Genomic DNA, 20,466 nt, shown 5'->3' with positions numbered 1-20,466 from the left:
TCGTACTCAACAATTCACATATGTTTAAAAAACCCCTCAATTATTTCTTAATGTATCACTCTTATATCACTTAATTTGTGAAAAACAAATAATATTAAAAATTTATAAATTTAAAAATAAGAAATACAACATTAAATAATAAATTATTATAAATAATTTATAAAAAATAATCTTTTACTGATTGCACTCGTAACATATCCAAATATACTTAACCAAGTCGACTTGAAGTTGATGATATACTTTATTATCACGTAACTAGTAATTTCTTCGAAGATATACTTTAAACCCTTGGATAGAATCCTGAAATATCTATGCCAAAGGATCTTCTTCATCATTCGACCAATTACTTACCGTATCTCCTCATCCTTAATAATTATGATATGCAAAATAATACACATACACATGATATCCTTCAAGTTATTCTTATACCAAAATTACTCTGGACCTCTGATCATTGTCCAACGAGATTTGAACACTCCAAATGCTCGATCGATGTCATTTCTTGCAACTTCTTGTCTTTGTTTGAACATTTTTCTCTTGAAATTTTAGGGGCATAGAAAGCTCTTAACAAAAGTAACCATTCAAGGTAAATTCCATTAGTTAAATAATAACCTTTTGTATATTGTGTGTCATTTATTGTAAAATTAATCTCTATTGCATTTCGTTGTAGAACTTTGTTGAATAAAAGTGATTAGTTAAGCATATTGATATTTGTAGTAATCTGCGATTCGATTTCAGAATGTTTGTTCCTTTTGATCATTACCGATGATTGGATCGGTGCTAATATTAATCCATTCCTTTGCAAGGTGTATCTCTTCGTCCATTGACCACTTGACTCGTTTGATGTTACGCACACCCAACCCCCCTTCATTGCTCAACTCTGAAACCTCAAATGATGTTACTGATTCTTTGTCGATCCCGGATACGTCTATGCTAGCCCTTCTTGATTCGTCTAAGAGCATGAATGAAGATTGTAGATAAGAAATTCCATAAGAAAACATTATAAATTTGTTTGTTATAGACTATCAATATTCAGAAGGATACATATAAAATAGAGATTGAGAAACATTACTCAAAGGAGCCAGTAAATTTTGAAAACTTTGAAAATTTAGAAGAAATTATGAAATATATGAAACATTTAGAAAATTTTAAGAATAATGTTTCGAAGTGAAAAACTGAGAATATTCAAGACGATTGTGTGAGTTTTATGAAGTTAATTTTTAGAATTAAAAAAAAATCTAAAACCTTAATTATAATTTGGATCAATTTCGAAAGAACTTTTGAAAGAACAATGATGAAATGGATTAAAAAAAAATAAGAATGAAATGACTTTTGAATCTAGGATGAATGAGAAAATTTAAAAGATAGAATTAATATATATATATAATCCAAAATTAACCCATTCGTTGGGAAAAAAATTGATTAGAAAAACGGATAGAAAAAACGTTTAAAAAAAAGTTTAAAAAAAACAGTTTAAAAAAACTACAGAAACAACTGTCAGAAAAAAGGTAAAACAAACGTTCGAAGAAAAAAACAATAGAAAAGAATTTACCAAAAAAAGGTAAAAAAACAATTAAATCATATAAAAAAATTATTAATCTTTTGTACCCACTGACCCTTAAAAACCTAGATTCTATAAATCAAACCCAGCTAAAAGTTTTTAAAATAAAAAACCTGCCCATAATGATGTTGGCACAAGTTTCAAACAGAAAAAACCCCACAGGAACATTCGTTGCAGATGCCCTAACACATAAAAAATTAATTTAAATTATGTTCAAATGATTTTAATGAAAATAAAAATTTTGATTTAAATATACTCTATATAAAATTTTTAAATCAAATTAAATTAATTCATTTTTATATATTATAACAACTATGCCGTTACTACTAAATAATATTAAAATAAAAATATCTTCGAAAAAAATATCATTTCATTGATTCTAATAATTTAAAATACCTTTTTAATTTTCACCATAAAAAATTACCTAATCCCTAGAATTCCGGAGAGTTAGATTGATGTACGTAGATAAATCTTCCAAATAGTTCTACGAGTATAATATTATATATACACATTAATATCATTGTGCAGTCTAACACCTTGGAATATCGCTAAACTTTAATCACGACTCTAATCAAACCAAAGTCTACAGGATGTTATATCAACACAAATTAAACAAGTCTAATACTCATGATTTTTCCCAATCAAGACACCAATGCACAGATTGTGAGGTTCATCAACGACAAAAGACAAATGTTAGATTATCTTAAAAATCTAAAGGCAGCAAACAACATACAAAAGTAAGCCTCTTACCAGATCCTTGAGCAACTCCCATGCAAAGAAGGTAATTCTTCCCCATTATTTTCCATGAGACTTGAGTCACACAAGATCAATTTGGCCAGCCTCCACTAGACCTTTTATTGATTTATAACGGACGACATTTAAGTCATCAGCAACCAAGTCAATAATCTCATCCCCGCTACAGTAAATAAAGTAAAAATGAGCACAAGATAAGCATATGAGAAAAACAAAGAATGAAGGCTGTCTTAGATAATTACACGTCATCCAGCTGAAAAGCTCCAACTGCATCCTTGGTCTTGCAAAAGACGAAGGTATCTAGCTGGGGCTGGGGAACTAAATAGTTCAGATGAAAAATAGATTTAGAAATGGTTAGGAAGACAAAATTGATCAATATGGATTTTAAACTCATGTGCTTATATGTATATATATAACAATTATAATAAATAAAAAGAAAAACACAATGAGTTCTTATTCTAACTGGAAATGGCTAGTGTCAGTTATTCCTTCTATGGTCCAAAATCAAATATCAGGAATAGGGTGAAAAACACAAGATGATGAACAAGGAGGGAGAGGAGGTAGTGAGGGCAGTGATGCAACACAAAAAAGCACATTGCAAACAAAAAAAAAAAATCAAACAACTCAATTCACCAAACAGAAAATACATTATTAAATTAGAAGTTGAATTAATACATGAGATCTTAATCCTTTATGGACACAAATCAAATCATCTAAAAACTCTTATCTATAAAAAGATAATAAACTTTTAACATCTCTTAGAAATTAAAAAAGAATTTTTAAACTCTAAAATTTTAAAGGAAATGTTTAAATTTATCCTTAATTTTTGAACTACGTCATTGTCCCCCACCAAGGATACGAGATTCTCCCGTCAATAGATGTATCATTCTCCCCGACCAAGGAAAGATTGACTCCAATTGTCATTTCCAAAAATAAATTGTAATAATTAAATTTACTAAACGTGATTTCTTCAATATTTTGTCATAGGTGGCCATCCAATGAGTGAAATTGGTGGGTCTTTATCTTTACTTCATTTCTTGAAAAGACAATTTTTATTATCACCTTTTTCTTCAAACATCTTCTCTAACTAATTAAGAATGGTTGCATCTTATCTCATTATGATGGAACCTAATTTTAGTTTTCTTTCTATTCAATTGCCTCATTCCAATGAGTAAGAAAATTGTACGACTGCTCTAGAACTAAATACCTTCTCTGTGGCTCTCTTGAAACAAAATCAACACACATGGCTCTCCTACAACAATATCAACATACAAAAATACAGACTCAAATGTCTCCCAGCTGTTTAGCATACAATATAATTTGATATTGAGTTAATGTTTACATAAATTGATGAATTTACTAAGTATTGGCATTAATATTTCTCATATAATGAATGCATCAATAGACAAAACAATACTATTATAGACTTGCTTATCAAAATAAACATAAAGCTTGATCAGCTATTGCAGAAGTCTATTTCCAATAATACTGAGCAGGTATCAAGCCTTATTAAACAGTTGGAAGGACTACACTTAAGCAAGGAAAGACCTGCTAAAAGAGATCCTTTTTACGTCTATCAAGACCCTTTAAAGATTTTCAAAAGGGAAAAGGATAAATTGAAACAAAATGGCGACAAGGAATAGACCGGTGATCTCCGAAACAATAAGCAGACCATCAATCACTGGAGAAGTAGAGCCAGTCACCTCAACACAGGAGGATCAAATAAGAAGTTATAGAAGGATGGCAAGATTGCGTTATGAAGCTCAAAGAAGGCTAAATAATTCAAGAGGAAGAACTCTTGAAAGCCAGCTAAACCCTGAAGCAGAGTTGGAGTTATCTCAAAGACAGCGGGCTTCACTAGTCCCAGCAGAAACTCTATACTCAACAAACTGGTCGGAACTCCGACACAGGGTTTATCAGCATTACTCTGAGACAAGAATATTGGTTATAGGGGGACAACAAAACCTACCCTTAATCAATCAAGAAAGTTTCTCCAGATTGAGGCAGGAAGGTATGCAGCTCATTCATCTTGGGTTAGTAATGATCAGAATACATGCTTTACACCACAGGAATGCCGGAGTAAATGCTTTGGTAGTTCTTCGGGATACTCGTGGAGAGATGACAGATCCATTATTGGTACTATGGAGATAGATTTAACAGGAGGTACGCAGCTAGTATATATTGCTCCAAATATGCTGTTAAGTATTGAGGATTTTTATAATCATATCAAACTGGCAATTCAAACACATGGCTATGAGGAATGGAACTCTGCAGAATCTAATTTACTGATAACCAGAGGATTAATAGGAAGATTGACAAATACGAGTTATGCTGGCTTCAGATACAATGTTCAAAATGTAGCAGATTATCTAGCTAGCACGGGAATACATGCAGTAGCGGCATCCCCAAGATCGATAACTGAATTACAAGGCATGAGATGGATATTACAACCTCCCACAGGATCGCAAATAAGAAATCCTCAAGAAGTAAGAACTTCAACTTTATTAGATGGATCTGTTGCACTAACATTCCAGGGATATAAAGCAACGAAAAGGCAGGAGCCTAGACGAATCAGCAGTTTTGATACTGAAGGAATTACAGAAGAAGGAGAAGAAGAATTTGCTGGAGTACTCGTAGGTCAAATATCTTTACCATCAGAAACTCCTTTATCTGAGTATCCAAACTGGGATACTGATGATGAAGAAGAAGAAAGACAACGAGTCAGAAGAAAGAAGAACAAGAATAAATTCAAGGAAGGACGATGGGATACCCTTGGTGAACCAAGTGGTAAGTATGATTATATGGTTAGATATGATATCCCAAACAGTTTTCTTGAAACAGAAATACCACCACCCACGGGATGGGAAGATGATGAGGCAATAACAGAAGCAGTGTTCCCTAATATCTGGGAAGACACACCCTGGGAGGATGATCCAGAATTTGAACTGGAAGACTTACCAACACCTCCTAGAGAAGAATATTTCCAAGAAAATGAAGAAGAGGAAGATAGAGAAGCTTATTTTCTGGGCCTAGAAAACCTAGAAAATGAATATCCAAGTTTATCTCCTACAACAGTTTTACAACAACCACGATGGGATGATGAAAATGAAGCATCTAATGAGTACTGGCAAAATACAGTTGAGCAAGTTGAAAGAATTGAAGAACAATATGAAGCAGAACAAGCTATGACTAATGAAATCAGAAGATTTTCTATTCAGGACGAAACCACATCGCAGGAAGGTAATGAACCTAATGAATGGCTACCATATGCAGGGCAAAGTAATGAGGCAGCTCATATGGGAACGGTTTCTGTTATGGAGCAGCTCGAAAGCTTGGATTATCCAATCCTAAGAAGTATGGTTGAACAAGCAACGAATGAGAATGTCCTGGCAAGTAGCAGTGCTATATCAAGATACAACCCCCCACAGGGACAGATAAATTACCCGCCAGCACAAATTGAAAACAGAACAATACAAGTAGAAACTCCAGCTATAAATGGCAGATTCAAGCCTCGAGGGATTAACCACCAGCCATGGGCACTTCCCTCAGCTCAGGCGAATGACGGAGCTAATACTTATTCTCCCAGAAGACATAGGTCAGTATTCTGAAGTCATTTCTCGTTGGGAATCAATTACCAACAATTTAGTTAACCAAAAAACTTGGTTAGATAATGCTCAAAAAGTTCAATTTATTGAAAATTTATTGGGAGAAAATGAGAAAAAAATGTGGATACAATGGCGTATGGCCTACGCCGCAGAGTATGAGGCTCTGATCCAAATAGCTGGTGAAACACAAAATATCTTGTCTGCAATTAGAAGGTCATTTCTATTAGAAGACTCATATCAGGGTTCAACAGTAGAACAAGATCAGGCGTATATTGACATAGAACGCCTCACATGTCACAATATGAAAGATATTTTTAATTATCTTAATGACTATAAAATTTTAGCTGCAAAATCTGGAAGAATGTTTATAAGCCCTGAATTATCTGACAAGTTATTCAGGAAAATGCCACCGATAATTGGAAATGAAGTTGAAGCAGCATTCAAAGCAAAATATCCGACAAATCAGGTTGGTGTTATTCCCCGAATACATTTTACATATCAATATTTGGCAGAAATATGTAAAAAGGCGGCCATACAAAAGAGCGTTAAAGATCTGGCCTTTTGTAGCAAAATACCTATTCCTGGGTATTATAACAAGCAAAAGAAATACGGGCTCTGTAAAGCAAAGACCTACAAAGGTAAACCTCATGACTCACATGTCCGTGTGTTTAAGAAAAAGAAAGCGGACCAGCAGAAGAAGTGCAAATGTTTCATTTGTGGAGAACCAGGGCATTTTGCCCGGGACTGTAAAAAGCAAACGGGAAATATTGCCAGAGCATCTGTCCTTGATCAGTTGGACTTACCATCAGATTATGATGTCTTATCAATAGACTTAAATGAAGCAGACTCAGATGCTATATGTTCTTTCTCAGAAGGAGAAACTAGAACAGGTTATATTAATCTCATTCTTGATGATACCCCTTGGATACAGGATACCATCTATATGTTGGGGTCAGAAAATTGTGGATGGCGAAGTCAAGTCTTCGTTGGCGATAAAATGAAAAATTGTCAACACCAATGGGAGGAAAATCAAGTTATTACTGACAGCAAGTACCTTTGCTGTACACTCTGTAAGTTAATAACAACTGATACTATGAGAATTCATTGTCTAATTTGCAGGATGACTGTCTGTCCTGCATGCGGCCCCTTTTATCTAAACAAAACCCTTAAGCTCAAAAAGACTGAAGTCATTCCACCGTACCATAAAGAAGAAAGGGTTATCCAGGAACTGCTTGACTATACATCATACTTGCACAGTATTGCGAGCAAAATACCACAACAGGAGGAATATCAAATTCTGAAGGTCAAATGTCTAACTAGTACAGCAAAAATACCTGTTAGACAAACAAAAGGAGCAGCTGGTTATGACTTATTCTTAGATGAAGAAGTACATATATTACCTCAACAGCAATACTTGGCTAAAACGGGTATTAGTTTGGAGTTTACAGAGGGATATTATGCACGTTTTGCACCAAGATCAGGCACAGCTCTTCGTCTTAATTATTTAATCAATGCTGGTGTCATTGATTCGGATTTCCGGGGAGAGGTATGTGTGGTTATTTATAATTTTTCTACAATAACCTTGTCTCTTGCCCATGGTAGTTCAGTAGCTCAGATAATTTTTGAAAAGATTATGACACCACCGGTAATTGAAGTCACTAATCTTGAAAACACTGAGCGAGGAGATGGAGCATTCGGTTCAACCAATGCATTACAGATTGAACCAGAACCAAGCACACAGGAATTGACATTCTCTGCCTCCAAAAAATCCTTAATTAATAGGCTTTATAATATAGAGGTTATTCTACAAATACCAGGTATCAGTAATACAAAGGTGCAGGCAATCCTTGATACTGGAGCAACAACATGTTGCATATGTAAAAATGCAATGCCAAAGGAAGCTTTTGAAGAAATCAATTACAAGGTCTTATTTTCTGGAATTAACTCTCAACAGGAGTCTTCAAAAAAATTAAAGAATGGGTATATGACCATCGGTATTCACAAGTTTAGAATTCCTTTCACATATCAATTGGAAATGAATTTGAAGGACGACATTCAGATGTTAATTGGGTGTAATTTTATCAAATCCATGGCGGGAGGACTCAGGATTGAAGGAACTGAAGTAACCTTTTATAAGGAGATTACAACTATTAAAACCTCTCCAGAAGTATTTATTTCTGCAAAAGCAATCCCTGAGCTCGAGCTTGATGAAGATGAGTATTTAAATATTTATGATATTTCTCCACAATACTCTCTATTTAATATTGATTTCAAAACTCGATATTCTCCTATATTTCAAAGATTGAAGGAGACTGGGTATATTGGCAATGACCCTCTCAAATACTGGGAAAAAAATAAGGTATTTTGTACCTTAGATATAATTAATCCTGATCTGACAATACAGGATAAACCACTGAAGCATATAACTCCCTCTATGGAAGCAGCCTTCAAATTTCATATTGACTCACTTCTTAGTATAAAGGTGACTCGTCCTAGCAGGAGTCGACATCGAACGATGGCCTTCATAGTCCAGTCAGGCACAACTGTGGATCCAACCACGGGAAAAGAAATTAAAGGTAAAGAGAGAATGATTTTCAATTATAAATCCTTAAATGACAATACATACAAGGATCAGTACTCTTTGCCTGAGATTAATTTAATTCTCAAGAAAATTGGTAATGGGAGAATTTTTTCTAAGTTTGACTTAAAGTCGGGATTTCATCAAGTAGCAATGGCGGAGGAATCAATTCCATGGACGGCTTTTCTAGTACCACAAGGACTTTTTGAATGGTTAGTAATGCCATTTAGCTTGAAAAATGCACCAGCCATTTTTCAGAGAAAAATGGATTCATGCTTCAAAGATTGTGAAAAATTCTTAGTCGTTTACATTGATGATATCCTGATTTATTCTGAAAATGAAGAACAGCATTGTCATCACTTAAATCAATTTCTTGATATTTGCCAAAAAGAAGGGTTGGTATTATCTCCGACGAAAATGAAGATTGCTCAGCCTGAGATAGAATTTTTGGGAGTGATTATTGGCAATAGAAAAGTCAAACTTCAGGAGCATATTATCAAGAAGATTATAAATTTTGATGAAAAGGTTATCACAACTTTAAAAGGATTAAGGTCCTTTCTGGGCATTCTTAACTATGCAAGATCACATATTCCGAACCTAAGTAAGATTCTTGGTCCATTATATTCTAAAACTTCACCCCATGGTGATAGACGTTTCAAGACAGCAGACTGGAAGATTATAAAAGAAATCAAAAGTTTGGTTCAGACACTACCAGATCTGGAATTACCTCCTCAGGAAGCATATATGATAATTGAAACGGATGGGAGCATGGAAGGGTGGGGAGGAGTATGTAAGTGGAAATTGGCAAAATATGATAGTAGAAAGACTGAAAAAGTATGCGCATATGCTAGTGGAAAGTTCTCTGTGATTAAATCTACAATAGATGCCGAAATACACGCTTGTATGGAGGCGTTATCGCATTCAAAATTCATTATTTAGTTATCCGAGTGCTTGAGTGTTTTTGTAAAATTTGCTTGTAAGTGTGTGCCAATAAAAAATTTCCTGGGTTCAAGTATCCATACGGATCTAGACTCAGGTTTTCCTCTTGTTTAAACCACGTTTCCTGATACCAATACCAAAGGAAACGTGGTTTAAACAAGAGGTGGTATCAGGAAACGTGGTTTAAACAAGAGGAAAACCTGAGTCTAGATCCGTATGGATACTTGAACCCAGGAAATTTTTTATTGGCACACACTTACAAGCAAATTTTACAAAGACACTCAAGCACTCGGATAACTGACTTAGTAACACTTCGAGTATCTCTCGCTTGTGTTTCTAAGCTTACTAGGAACACTTATTTATAAGTTAAGAAAAGCATCTGATAAGATTGAATTCATCGAATCTTATCTAAAGTTACATTATTAAAGTTTGTCTGCCATTCAATAGTAGCATAAGGAAAGAACGGCTCCCCGGGGCTCAGTTTTTTCCTTCACCACTAAGTAAAGCTTTAGTAAACAGAGTTTTGATTGTGTCGCCAAGAATCTTCTTTATGTTGTCGCTTGCGCCTTGCGTTTCCTCCACCGAGTCACAAACCTGCTTTAATAATTGAAGCTGACACTCAGGTAAAGTGACTTTATTAGTGACATGACGTACTATTCGTGATAACGCATCTGCCAGCTGGTTGTTAGTACCTTCAACGTGCTCAAATTCAATATTAATACCTGTCCCAGTGATATAATCGGTAAATGCAATCCATCTGACACGGGATGGCTTGTTGCTTGCTGATTTGTTGAAAAACTTTATGATTGCATGGCAGTCGGTCCTCAATGTGATTTCCTTTTTATCCAAATAATGAATTTTGAATGCAGATAACGCCTCCATACAAGCGTGTATTTCGGCATCTATTGTAGATTTAATCACAGAGAACTTTCCACTAGCATATGCGCATACTTTTTCAGTCTTTCTACTATCATATTTTGCCAATTTCCACTTACATACTCCTCCCCACCCTTCCATGCTCCCATCCGTTTCAATTATCATATATGCTTCCTGAGGAGGTAATTCCAGATCTGGTAGTGTCTGAACCAAACTTTTGATTTCTTTTATAATCTTCCAGTCTGCTGTCTTGAAACGTCTATCACCATGGGGTGAAGTTTTAGAATATAATGGACCAAGAATCTTACTTAGGTTCGGAATATGTGATCTTGCATAGTTAAGAATGCCCAGAAAGGACCTTAATCCTTTTAAAGTTGTGATAACCTTTTCATAAAAATTTATAATCTTCTTGATAATATGCTCCTAAAATTTGACTTTTCTATTGCCAATAATCACTCCCAAAAATTCTATCTCAGGCTGAGTAATCTTCATTTTCGTCGGAGATAATACCAACCCTTCTTTTTGGCAAATATCAAGAAATTGATTTAAGTGATGACAATGTTGTTCTTCATTTTCAGAATAAATCAGGATATCATCAATGTAAACGACTAAGAATTTTTCACAATCTTTGAAGCATGAATCCATTTTTCTCTGAAAAATGGCTGGTGCATTTTTCAAGCCAAATGACATTACTAACCATTCAAAAAGTCCTTGTGGTACTAGAAAAGTCGTCCATGGAATTGATTCCTCCGCCATTGCTACTTGATGAAATCCCGACTTTAAGTCAAACTTAGAAAAAATTCTCCCATTACCAATTTTCTTGAGAATTAAATTAATCCCAGGCAAAGAGTACTGATCCTTGTATGTATTGTCATTTAAGGATTTATAATTGAAAACCATTCTCTCTTTACCTTTAATTTCTTTTCCCGTGGTTGGATCCACAGTTGTGCCTGACTGGACTATGAAGGCCATCGTTCGATGTCGACTCTTGCTAGGACGAATCACCTTTATACTAAGAAGTGAGTCAATATGAAATTTGAAGGCTGCTTCCATAGAGGGAGTTATATGCTTCAGCGGTTTATCCTGTATTGTCAGATCAGGATTAATTATATCTAAGGTACAAAATACCTTATTTTTTTCCCAGTATTTGAGAGGGTCATTGCCAATATACCCAGTCTCCTTCAATCTTTGAAATATAGGAGAATATCGAGTTTTGAAATCAATATTAAATAGAGAGTATTGTGGAGAAATATCATAAATATTTAAATACTCATCTTCATCAAGCTCGAGCTCAGGGATTGCTTTTGCAGAAATAAATACTTCTGGAGAGGTTTTAATAGTTGTAATCTCCTTATAAAAGGTTACTTCAGTTCCTTCAATCCTGAGTCCTCCCGCCATGGATTTGATACAATTACACCCAATTAACATCTGAATGTCGTCCTTCAAATTCATTTCCAATTGATATGTGAAAGGAATTCTAAACTTGTGAATACCGATGGTCATATACCCATTCTTTAATTTTTTTGAAGACTCCTGTTGAGAGTTAATTCCAGAAAATAAGACCTTGTAATTGATTTCTTCAAAAGCTTCCTTTGGCATTGCATTTTTACATATGCAACATGTTGTTGCTCCAGTATCAAGGATTGCCTACACCTTTGTATTACTGATACCTGGTATTTGTAGAATAACCTCTATATTATAAAGCCTATTAATTAAGGATTTTTTGGAGGCAGAGAATGCCAATTCCTGTGTGCTTGGTTCTGGTTCAATCTGTAATGCACTGGTTGAACCGAATGCTCCATCTCCTCGCTCAGTGTTTTCAAGATTAGTGACTTCAATTACCGGTGGTGTCATAATCTTTTCAAAAATTATCTGAGCTACTGAACTACCATGGGCAAGAGACAAGGTTATTGTAGAAAAATTATAAATAACCACACATACCTCTCCCCGGAAATCCGAATCAATGACACCAGCATTGATTAAATAATTAAGACGAAGAGCTGTGCCTGATCTTGGTGCAAAACGTGCATAATATCCCTCTGTAAACTCCAAACTAATACCCGTTTTAGCCAAGTATTGCTGTTGAGGTAATATATGTACTTCTTCATCTAAGAATAAGTCATAACCAGCTGCTCCTTTTGTTTGTCTAACAGGTATTTTTGCTGTACTGGTTAGACATTTGACCTTCAGAATTTGATATTCCTCCTGTTGTGGTACTTTGCTCGCAATACTGCGCAAGTATGATGTATAGTCAAGCAGTTCTTGGATAACCCTTTCTTCTTTATGGTATGGTGGAATGACTTCAGTCTTTTTGAGCTTAAGGGTTTTGTTTAGATAAAAGGGGTTGCATGCAGGATAGACAGTCATCCTACAAATTAGACAATGAATTCTCATAGTATCAGTTGTTATTAACTTACAGAGTGTACAGCAAAGGTACTTGCTGCCAGTAATAACTTGATTTTCCTCCCATTGGTGTTGACAATTTTTCATTTTATCGCCAACGAAGACTTGACTTCGCCATCCACAATTTTCTGACCCCAACATATAGATGGTATCCTGTATCCAAGGGGTATCATCAAGAATAAGATTAATATAACCTGTTCCAGTTTCTCCTTCTGAGAAAGAACATATAGCATCTGAGTCTGCTTCATTTAAGTCTACTGATAAGACATCATAATCTGATGGTTAGTCCAACTGATCAAGGACAGATGCTCTGGCAATATTTCCCGTTTGCTTTTTACAGTCCCGGGCAAAATGCCCTGGTTCTCCACAAATGAAACATTTGCACTTCTTCTGCTGGTCCGCTTTCTTTTTCTTAAACACACGGACATGTGAGTCATGAGGTTTACCTTTGTAGGTCTTTGCTTTACGGAGCCGTATTTCTTTTGCTTGTTATAATACCCAGGAATAGGTATTTTGCTACAAAAGGCCAGATCTTTAACGCTCTTTTGTATGGCCGCCTTTTTACATATTTCTGCAAAATATTGATATGTAAAATGTATTCGGGAAATAACACCAACCTGATTTGCCGGATATTTTGCTTTGAATGCTGCTTCAACTTCATTTCCAATTATCAGTAGCATTTTCCTGAATAACTTGTCAGATAATTCAGGGCTTATAAACATTCTTCCAGATTTTGCAGCCAAAATTTTATAGTTATTAAGATAATTAAAAATATCTTTCATATTGTGACATGTGAGGCGTTCTATGTCAATATACGCCTGATCTTGTTCTACTGTTGAACCCTGATATGGGTCTTCTAACAGAAATGACCTAATTGCAGACAAGATATTTTGTGTTTCACCAGCTATTTGGATCAGAGCCTCATACTCTGCGGCGTAGGCCATACGCCATTGTATCCACATTTTTTTCTCATTTTCTCCCAATAAATTTTCAATAAATTGAACTTTTTGAGCATTATCTAACCAAGTTTTTTGGTTAACTAAATTGTTGGTAATTGATTCCCAACGAGAAATGACTTCAGAATACTGACCTATGTCTTCTGGGAGAATAAGTATAGCTCCGTCATTCGCCTGAGCTGAGGGAAGTGTCCATGGCTGGTGGTTAATCCCTCGAGGCTTGAATCTGCCATTTATAGCTGGAGTTTCTACTTGTATTGTTCTGTTTTCAATTTGTGCTGGCGGGTAATTTATCTGTCCCATTAATGGTTCCTGTCTTGATATAGCACTGCTACTTGCCAGGACATTCTCATTCGTTGCTTGTTCAACCATACTTCTTAGGATTGGATAATCCAAGCTTTCGAGCTGCTCCATAACAGCATCCGTTCCCATATGAGCTGCCTCATTACTTTGCCCTGCATATGGTAGCCATTCATTAGGTTCATTACCTTCCTGCGATGTGGTTTCGTCCTGAATTCAGGGAGTAATTATGAAACGATTTGTCATATTATTGACTACTTTATACTAATCATTACTCAGTACAATTTCAGTATTGATATGTGTCTGGTGAATAAAAGTAGACAAGAAATTTTCTAGGCCAACAAGCTTTAGGGTCATGAATAACTATAACCAAACATAAACCGACTAAAGTGTTAATTGTTTTATAAATTTTAAAACTGATGTCTTACTTCCTTGTATGATTATTCTTATTTTGTTCCATTTGTTCTTTTGGTCTTTTATCCTCTTTTGGTCTTTTAGGATAGTATGGTAGCATTGTAATTTGTATGGTTATATTTAATTAGTAGCATTTTGTCAAAAGTTCTCTCATGCGCACAGTGAAATCTTAGTCTATTGGATAAAAGAAGAAGAAAATTAACTATTTAAGCTGACAAATTTTATAGACATGAATATGTACCAACTAAAGTCTTAATTGATTTATAACGGTGTTCTAATTTATAAGACTATATTCTGATTAGTAGCATGTTGACCATTCTTTAAAAGAGACAAATTAACAAGAGGTTATTCTAAGATTATAACATCAAGGCACTCACTTGAGGTGTCACCGGAAGACTCTTTTTTAAGGTTAAGCCATCAAGGAATATTCTATAGTCAGTCATCAATTGATCTTTTAAGGTTAAATCATTAAAAGGATCTCTAAGCTTAGATCAATAGAGGATTAATTTTCTAAGGTTAACTATTAAAGTTCAATTACACATTTATGAGTTTTAGATAAGTTAGGAGCTTTGGTTGTTATTTTCAAAATAGGTGTTCCTTTTCAATAATCTACTTCCCTATTCCCTTTTAACTTGAGACTGTATTTTTGGTCTGTGATGTTCTAGATGTAGAGTAGTAATCATTCTCTAAAATTTTCTTACTTATGTTCAGTATTCAATCCATTTGGCTTTAAATAAAATAGCCCACGTCTAAATCACAATAAGACACATTTCCTTTGAATTTCTAGTCTATCTAATAAATCAAAGAATCAAGCTAAATTCTTTGTTAAGATCACAACGCCTGCATAAATGTTCAAATTAAGACCAATCTATGCTGCCTTCTCATTTCAAGAAAATGTTTATTAGGTGATTTTCCATATCAATCTAAATTAGCTCGAACACTATTAAAATTTCTTACCTGCTCCAATAAGTTTATACAAATCGTTAAATAGAGGTCATGTCATGATTCCAATTAATCAATCTGAAACATATTATCATTTTTTTAAAAAAAATGACAATTCTTCTCAAAACATAGGGTAATGTGATGGCCGATAAGTGTCCCTATTATCTATAGAGTTCCATGTCTAGAAACAATAATATTCATTAAAACTATTCATATGATCCACTTTAATTTCCATAAATTTAAGCTCGCCCTTTGAGTGTAGTTGCTATAACTCTCACTTCTAAAATTTGCATCTCTCATGTATTGGTGATAACAAACTCCGCCCAAGACAAACTCATCATGGCCGGCCCCAAGCCCGAATAAAAGAGGAGGGTTGCGTTAGGTTGTTGTGTTAAAACTAAGGCAAATGTTCAATGAATGAATCGATGATAACAATAGTATTACCACTCATAAACATATTAACAAAATAAAATAAAGATGATGGATGACAATATAATTTAATTAGGGGGGTGATAGCAGTGTGGCAAAGTAATGCTCGAAAAACAAGCTCAAGGCTGCTAGGCTTGAGTCACAAGCAGGAGCAAAACATGTCGAAAGGAAAGGAATCAAATAGGATACCTTATGGGTGAGATTCTGATCAAGTTGCTGTTCATGGGAGGAACATAAGGTGCCTTGGTAGAACAAAACACAAATCTGGCATTGGAGGGGGTTGGCTCACCAAGGAACCATGGAATTCCAACACCAATATAAATTGATGTGACGTGAGAAAATCACATAAAAAAGATTCAAATAGCTTAGCTTTCTGAAGAGGAAAAATATTATTAAATTAGAAGATAATATAAAATATCGGATCTTAACCTCATTTCTGGACTTGAAATAAGATCAAGTCATCTAAAGGCTATTTTATCTCAAAAAATATAACCAACTTTTAAAATGACCAATTTTATTTCTACTAGGAGAGCACCTAAAAAATGTTAAATTTGTAATTGTCAATACCTTGCAAATCATGTTTCACTATCCTTCCTTTCCCCACTTGGCCTCATGTTGAAAGCACCACCGTGCTCCTAATATCATCAACAAATTCCATTTTCATACATCTTTCAATTTATTTATATTAAGAAAGGAGATTAGTTGTTCTCTTTCACTTCCAATATCTTCTCTTTCTCCTCACTCAAGTAGTTATGAGAACATTCCTCTCTCTTTATACATCTCCTATTGTGATAGGATTAGATAACCGTATTTACATTACTCTCTCGATAGTTTGTTCCTTTTATCACTTCAAAGAGTAGATGTTGGAACCCTGATATCACCAATTTTCCTTTCATTTATTGCAAGTTAAGTTATCTCATCAAGAAATGCTAAAATTTTACTCTTTCTTAATTTAAAATTTCATTCATGTTTGAAACCTTTACAAGAGCAAAATCTTTTCCTATAATAACCTTAGTAAGGTTTTAGAAAGTGTATGTAAGTGATATGAAATTTGACCCATTGCATAAAGCGTATGTGGTCTGCAAGGGCATATGTGCTCCATAATAAAAAATTATTTATATTGACAAAAATACTTAACATATCTATAAGAAAGTATACTAATCAATTTATCCAACTAATAATTCCTGATAAAATAAATACGCAAATCATACAATGTAAAATACATTATAGCAACCTACAACTGTGTGGAATAAAAACACAAATCAATTTGCTGACTTCAATCCGTACAAATAATTTTATGGGACTCTTTTGTTTTGTGTAACAAGTCTAGCATGATTGTTATCATGCACCAACTTGAAGGGAAGTGTAAGAATAAATTATTTAGTTTCATACAATCAATTAGGCTATGTGTTAATTAATCAAATATAATATTCTTTTCTCCATAGAAATCCCCTTAAGTCAGAATCAGGCTGAATTATGGGGTCCTTGACTGGCCAATAGAAGCAGCAGTTCACAAGTCAAGACCCAAGGCATGAATATAGAAATCTAGCTTTTTCATGAATGATGGAATGATGAATTTCTTTAGGAAAATACTGTTACCACAGCATGAATCATATGACCATCTTAGTACTAGTCCTTGGAAAGAATCAGTGGTTTCTAGGAGTATATGGAATATGAAATGATTTCGGCACCAGCATAGGAACTGGTCGTGATGGTGAACCATTAGACAAAAGATCAAACAATCCCAATTATTGTTTGAAAATCAATAAAAGAATACTTAACTCCTAACATATCCTCAACCTGAGCACAAAGAAGTAGGTTGCAAGAGTAAAAAATTGAAGAAGTAGAACTAAATACAACATTATACCCATGTCATCTTCATCACTTGAGATGGATTGTTTCAGAATGGACTGGTATCCATAAGGCAACCTTTCTAACACTGATTGGTTAAGATGCTTCTCCATTATATCTATGCACCTTCAAAATGCATCACCATGTAAAATCACCAAACCAAAAACATAAACAGGGTATTTCTTCTTTTGAAAAAAAAGCTTTACTCATACCTTTTTGTGAACTTCTGCTCTTGCTCAGACAGTTTGTTCCAGAGGTCAGTCTTTGATATGTGGATCACGTACTTCTCAATCTGTATTTGTTTTTCTTTAGAAAGCATTTTGAATAAAACATTTTGCTGTAAATTTTCATGAATATCTGAAGTGGTGATTACCTTTTGTAGACGAATCCGAAAATATGCTCTCAGAAGAAATAAACTGCGATCCAAATCCATTTGGTAAAGAGAAACAATGAGATCATCAACACCATTATCCACAAATTCCTCCACAGTTTCTTCCTAGGATAAAGTTACACAGTCCATGATATTGAAATTAAAAGTGGTATAATAAAAACTAAGATACGTTACTTAACAGTATACTTTTAGCCATGCTTATTAACGTGATTGTACCTGAAGGACTAAGCACTATAAATTCAATTTCAACACATTTCCATTATTAATTGAGCAGCTCATAATAAAATGCAAGAGAATAATCATCCATAATCATTCATAATTTTTACTGATCCTTCCAAATATCATATTATCAGCTCAGACGATTTACCAAATTCTCAGAGAAGAGTAATTACATGCTTCCAATTTAACCTGAAAGTGAATCTAAATAATAAGATTATATTTCCTGCACTCTGGAAAAGTGTTATCCAGTTAGTTACTCAGATTCTTGATGAAACAGTATGATTTCCTACAAAGGCGAAAACTGAATAAGGGAGTCCTGTGTTTGCCTAATTTTGGATAGATGTTGTATTTATTGTAGGAGAAATCCAGAGTGATTTCTTCATAAAAAAATTCAGTTAAAATACATTAGACTAGGACCACCATGATTCTATAGAAACACGTAAAGTTCTTAAGTGCTCCAGAGATAAATCTGGCACGAAAAATTAAACCCTATCATACTGCATTTGGTAAAGGAAAAGGGTTTTCCAACATCTACTCAGAAATTAAATTCTCGTTCTCCAGTATTTTGAGCTTTCACTCCATCCATTAACTAAAACGAAACCAGAACATCGCATCAGATCTATTACAGAAGATTAGCCATTGATTACTTCGCCGGTAAATAAATCACTCACTATCAGCTTGATTTGCTCCCGGATGCGGAGGACGAGGGAGGCCTCGAACTGGAGGATCTCGGGAGCCGCCTTCTCGTTCCGCCATGCCCGCTTGAGCAGATCCACGTCCGTCGTGGCCGCCAGCAGCGATTCGTCCACTTCCGCCTCCGCGCTCCACGTTCCCGACCCGGATGCCATTGCGCTCGCGGACAAGAAATCCCGCAGGAGGATTGGGATTTCCGTATTTAAACCGGGTCCAGGGTGTACTCGCCCAACCCGGTCCGATTTTTTTTAAGAAGAGAAAAAAAAATTTTCATCCTCCAAATTCACATTTTCTAAAACTACCCCTGAAATTTTGAGAAGTAATTTTGAAAACATTTTATCACCCGCCCATTTTTGATATTTCACAGAATGACAACATAGCATTTCTTCCCTAGTAGTGAAATATTAGATGAAAATATATTTTTGCACGAAAGACTTGGCAGATAGGAGACTATTGTTATATGAAGATACACCATCAATAAACAGTCTTTTCATTTCTCTTGACCCTCTAAATTCATATAATATTTTTTTTCGATTTAGACTCATTTAGATTTATGCAGTAGTTTTAAATAAAAATTACAATGGATTTAAAGTAGTCTAAATCAAATACTCCTCTACATTTTCTTGGATCCTTGACTCATACAACGTCTTCTCTCTTTTTTTTTTCTTTCAATTTTGAATATTTTAGATCTACATATCAATAACAACAATAATCAATGAAACTGATTATGTCTGAAAGTCAAGATAACGGATATTGGGAATGTGACGCTCCTATTGATCGTGCGTGGACCTCCGACGAGACTAGCCTGCAAGCACAAAAGCATCAGTGCCGAGCCAAGGAGTGGTTCCCCGACGATGACCCTCCGACGCTCAAGTCAGATCTTCGGTAAAGCAACAAGCAAGCAAAGAAATGAAAGTGACAGCGTAACCGTAGCTACAATAGAATGAACATACCTCCGTCGAAACCCCTGAGGTCCTTATATAGGGCTCCCAGGAGACGCGTGCACGCTTCCCAAGGCATGCCTTGAAAGGACATGTCAAAAAAACATGTCTGGCGCTATACCTTAACAGCCCGAGCATATTCCTAACGTGACAGTGGAAGCTTCCACCGTACGATTCTCTGTCTGACCATGTCGACAGCCATGCCGCCTGTCGGCGACACTTGTTCTTAGGAAGATATTCTCAGCTACTCCCTTTGTCTGTTACTGGTCCAAACGGGAGAGTGCCGAGCGGGAGAGCTGCTCAGCCGATCCGTGTCCGTCAGATGACTACTCTTCATGGGGGCCGAGTGGAAGAGCCACTTGGCTAACCACCCCGCCTCTAGGGCCTAGCGGGAAGACCGCTTCACCGCTCGACTGCTATTCGCCTGATCTGACCCCTGTTGCCGAACGAGGGAGCCGTGTTTATGCGTTTACCTGGTGAGAGTCCAAGCGGGATGGTCGCTCGGCACACGCTTCGGCGATGGACTTCTCTGAGCGTCAGAAGCTCGGTACCTGGCCGAGTCGTAGTGATGTTGGTCCGACAATTCCTTGATCTGACCGGACGAGTAGGGCGTCT

The 20,466-nt window shown here is 35.4% G+C and overlaps 1 protein-coding gene across 1 annotated transcript; it reads right to left on the bottom strand.

Annotated features, from left to right (window-relative positions):
* Positions 1-2,098: 2,098 nt before the first annotated feature.
* On the bottom strand, positions 2,099-19,113 carry LOC122024113 (DNA replication complex GINS protein SLD5-like). Its single transcript, XM_042582660.1, has 6 exons — positions 18,889-19,113; positions 17,981-18,103; positions 17,820-17,899; positions 17,624-17,733; positions 2,557-2,632; positions 2,099-2,477 (listed from the first exon to the last, which is right to left on the bottom strand). Exons 1-6 carry the CDS (start codon positions 19,063-19,065, stop codon positions 2,378-2,380), a joined length of 666 nt encoding a protein of 221 aa, XP_042438594.1. The 5' UTR covers positions 19,066-19,113; the 3' UTR covers positions 2,099-2,377.
* Between the last annotated feature and the right edge of the window lie 1,353 nt (positions 19,114-20,466).

The sequence above is a fragment of the Zingiber officinale genome, chromosome 9B (assembly GCF_018446385.1).
Source record: "Zingiber officinale cultivar Zhangliang chromosome 9B, Zo_v1.1, whole genome shotgun sequence".
Classification (NCBI taxonomy): Eukaryota; Viridiplantae; Streptophyta; class Magnoliopsida; order Zingiberales; family Zingiberaceae; genus Zingiber; species Zingiber officinale.
The sequence above is the reverse complement of the archived record's forward strand: the minus strand, read 5'-3'. Positions and strand labels throughout refer to the sequence as shown.

Excerpts from the sequence above, each read along its gene's own strand:
- LOC122024113 (XM_042582660.1), bottom strand. The coding sequence starts at position 19,065 with ATGGCATCCGGGTCGGGAACGTGGAGCGCGGAGGCGGAAGTGGACGAA. Across the intron at positions 2,633-17,623 it reads AAGTGATGAAGATGACATGG|TTCCCCAGCCCCAGCTAGAT; the intron begins GTATAATGTTGT and ends TGAACTATTTAG. Across the intron at positions 2,478-2,556 it reads GCTTTTCAGCTGGATGACGT|CGGGGATGAGATTATTGACT; the intron begins GTAATTATCTAA and ends TATTTACTGTAG.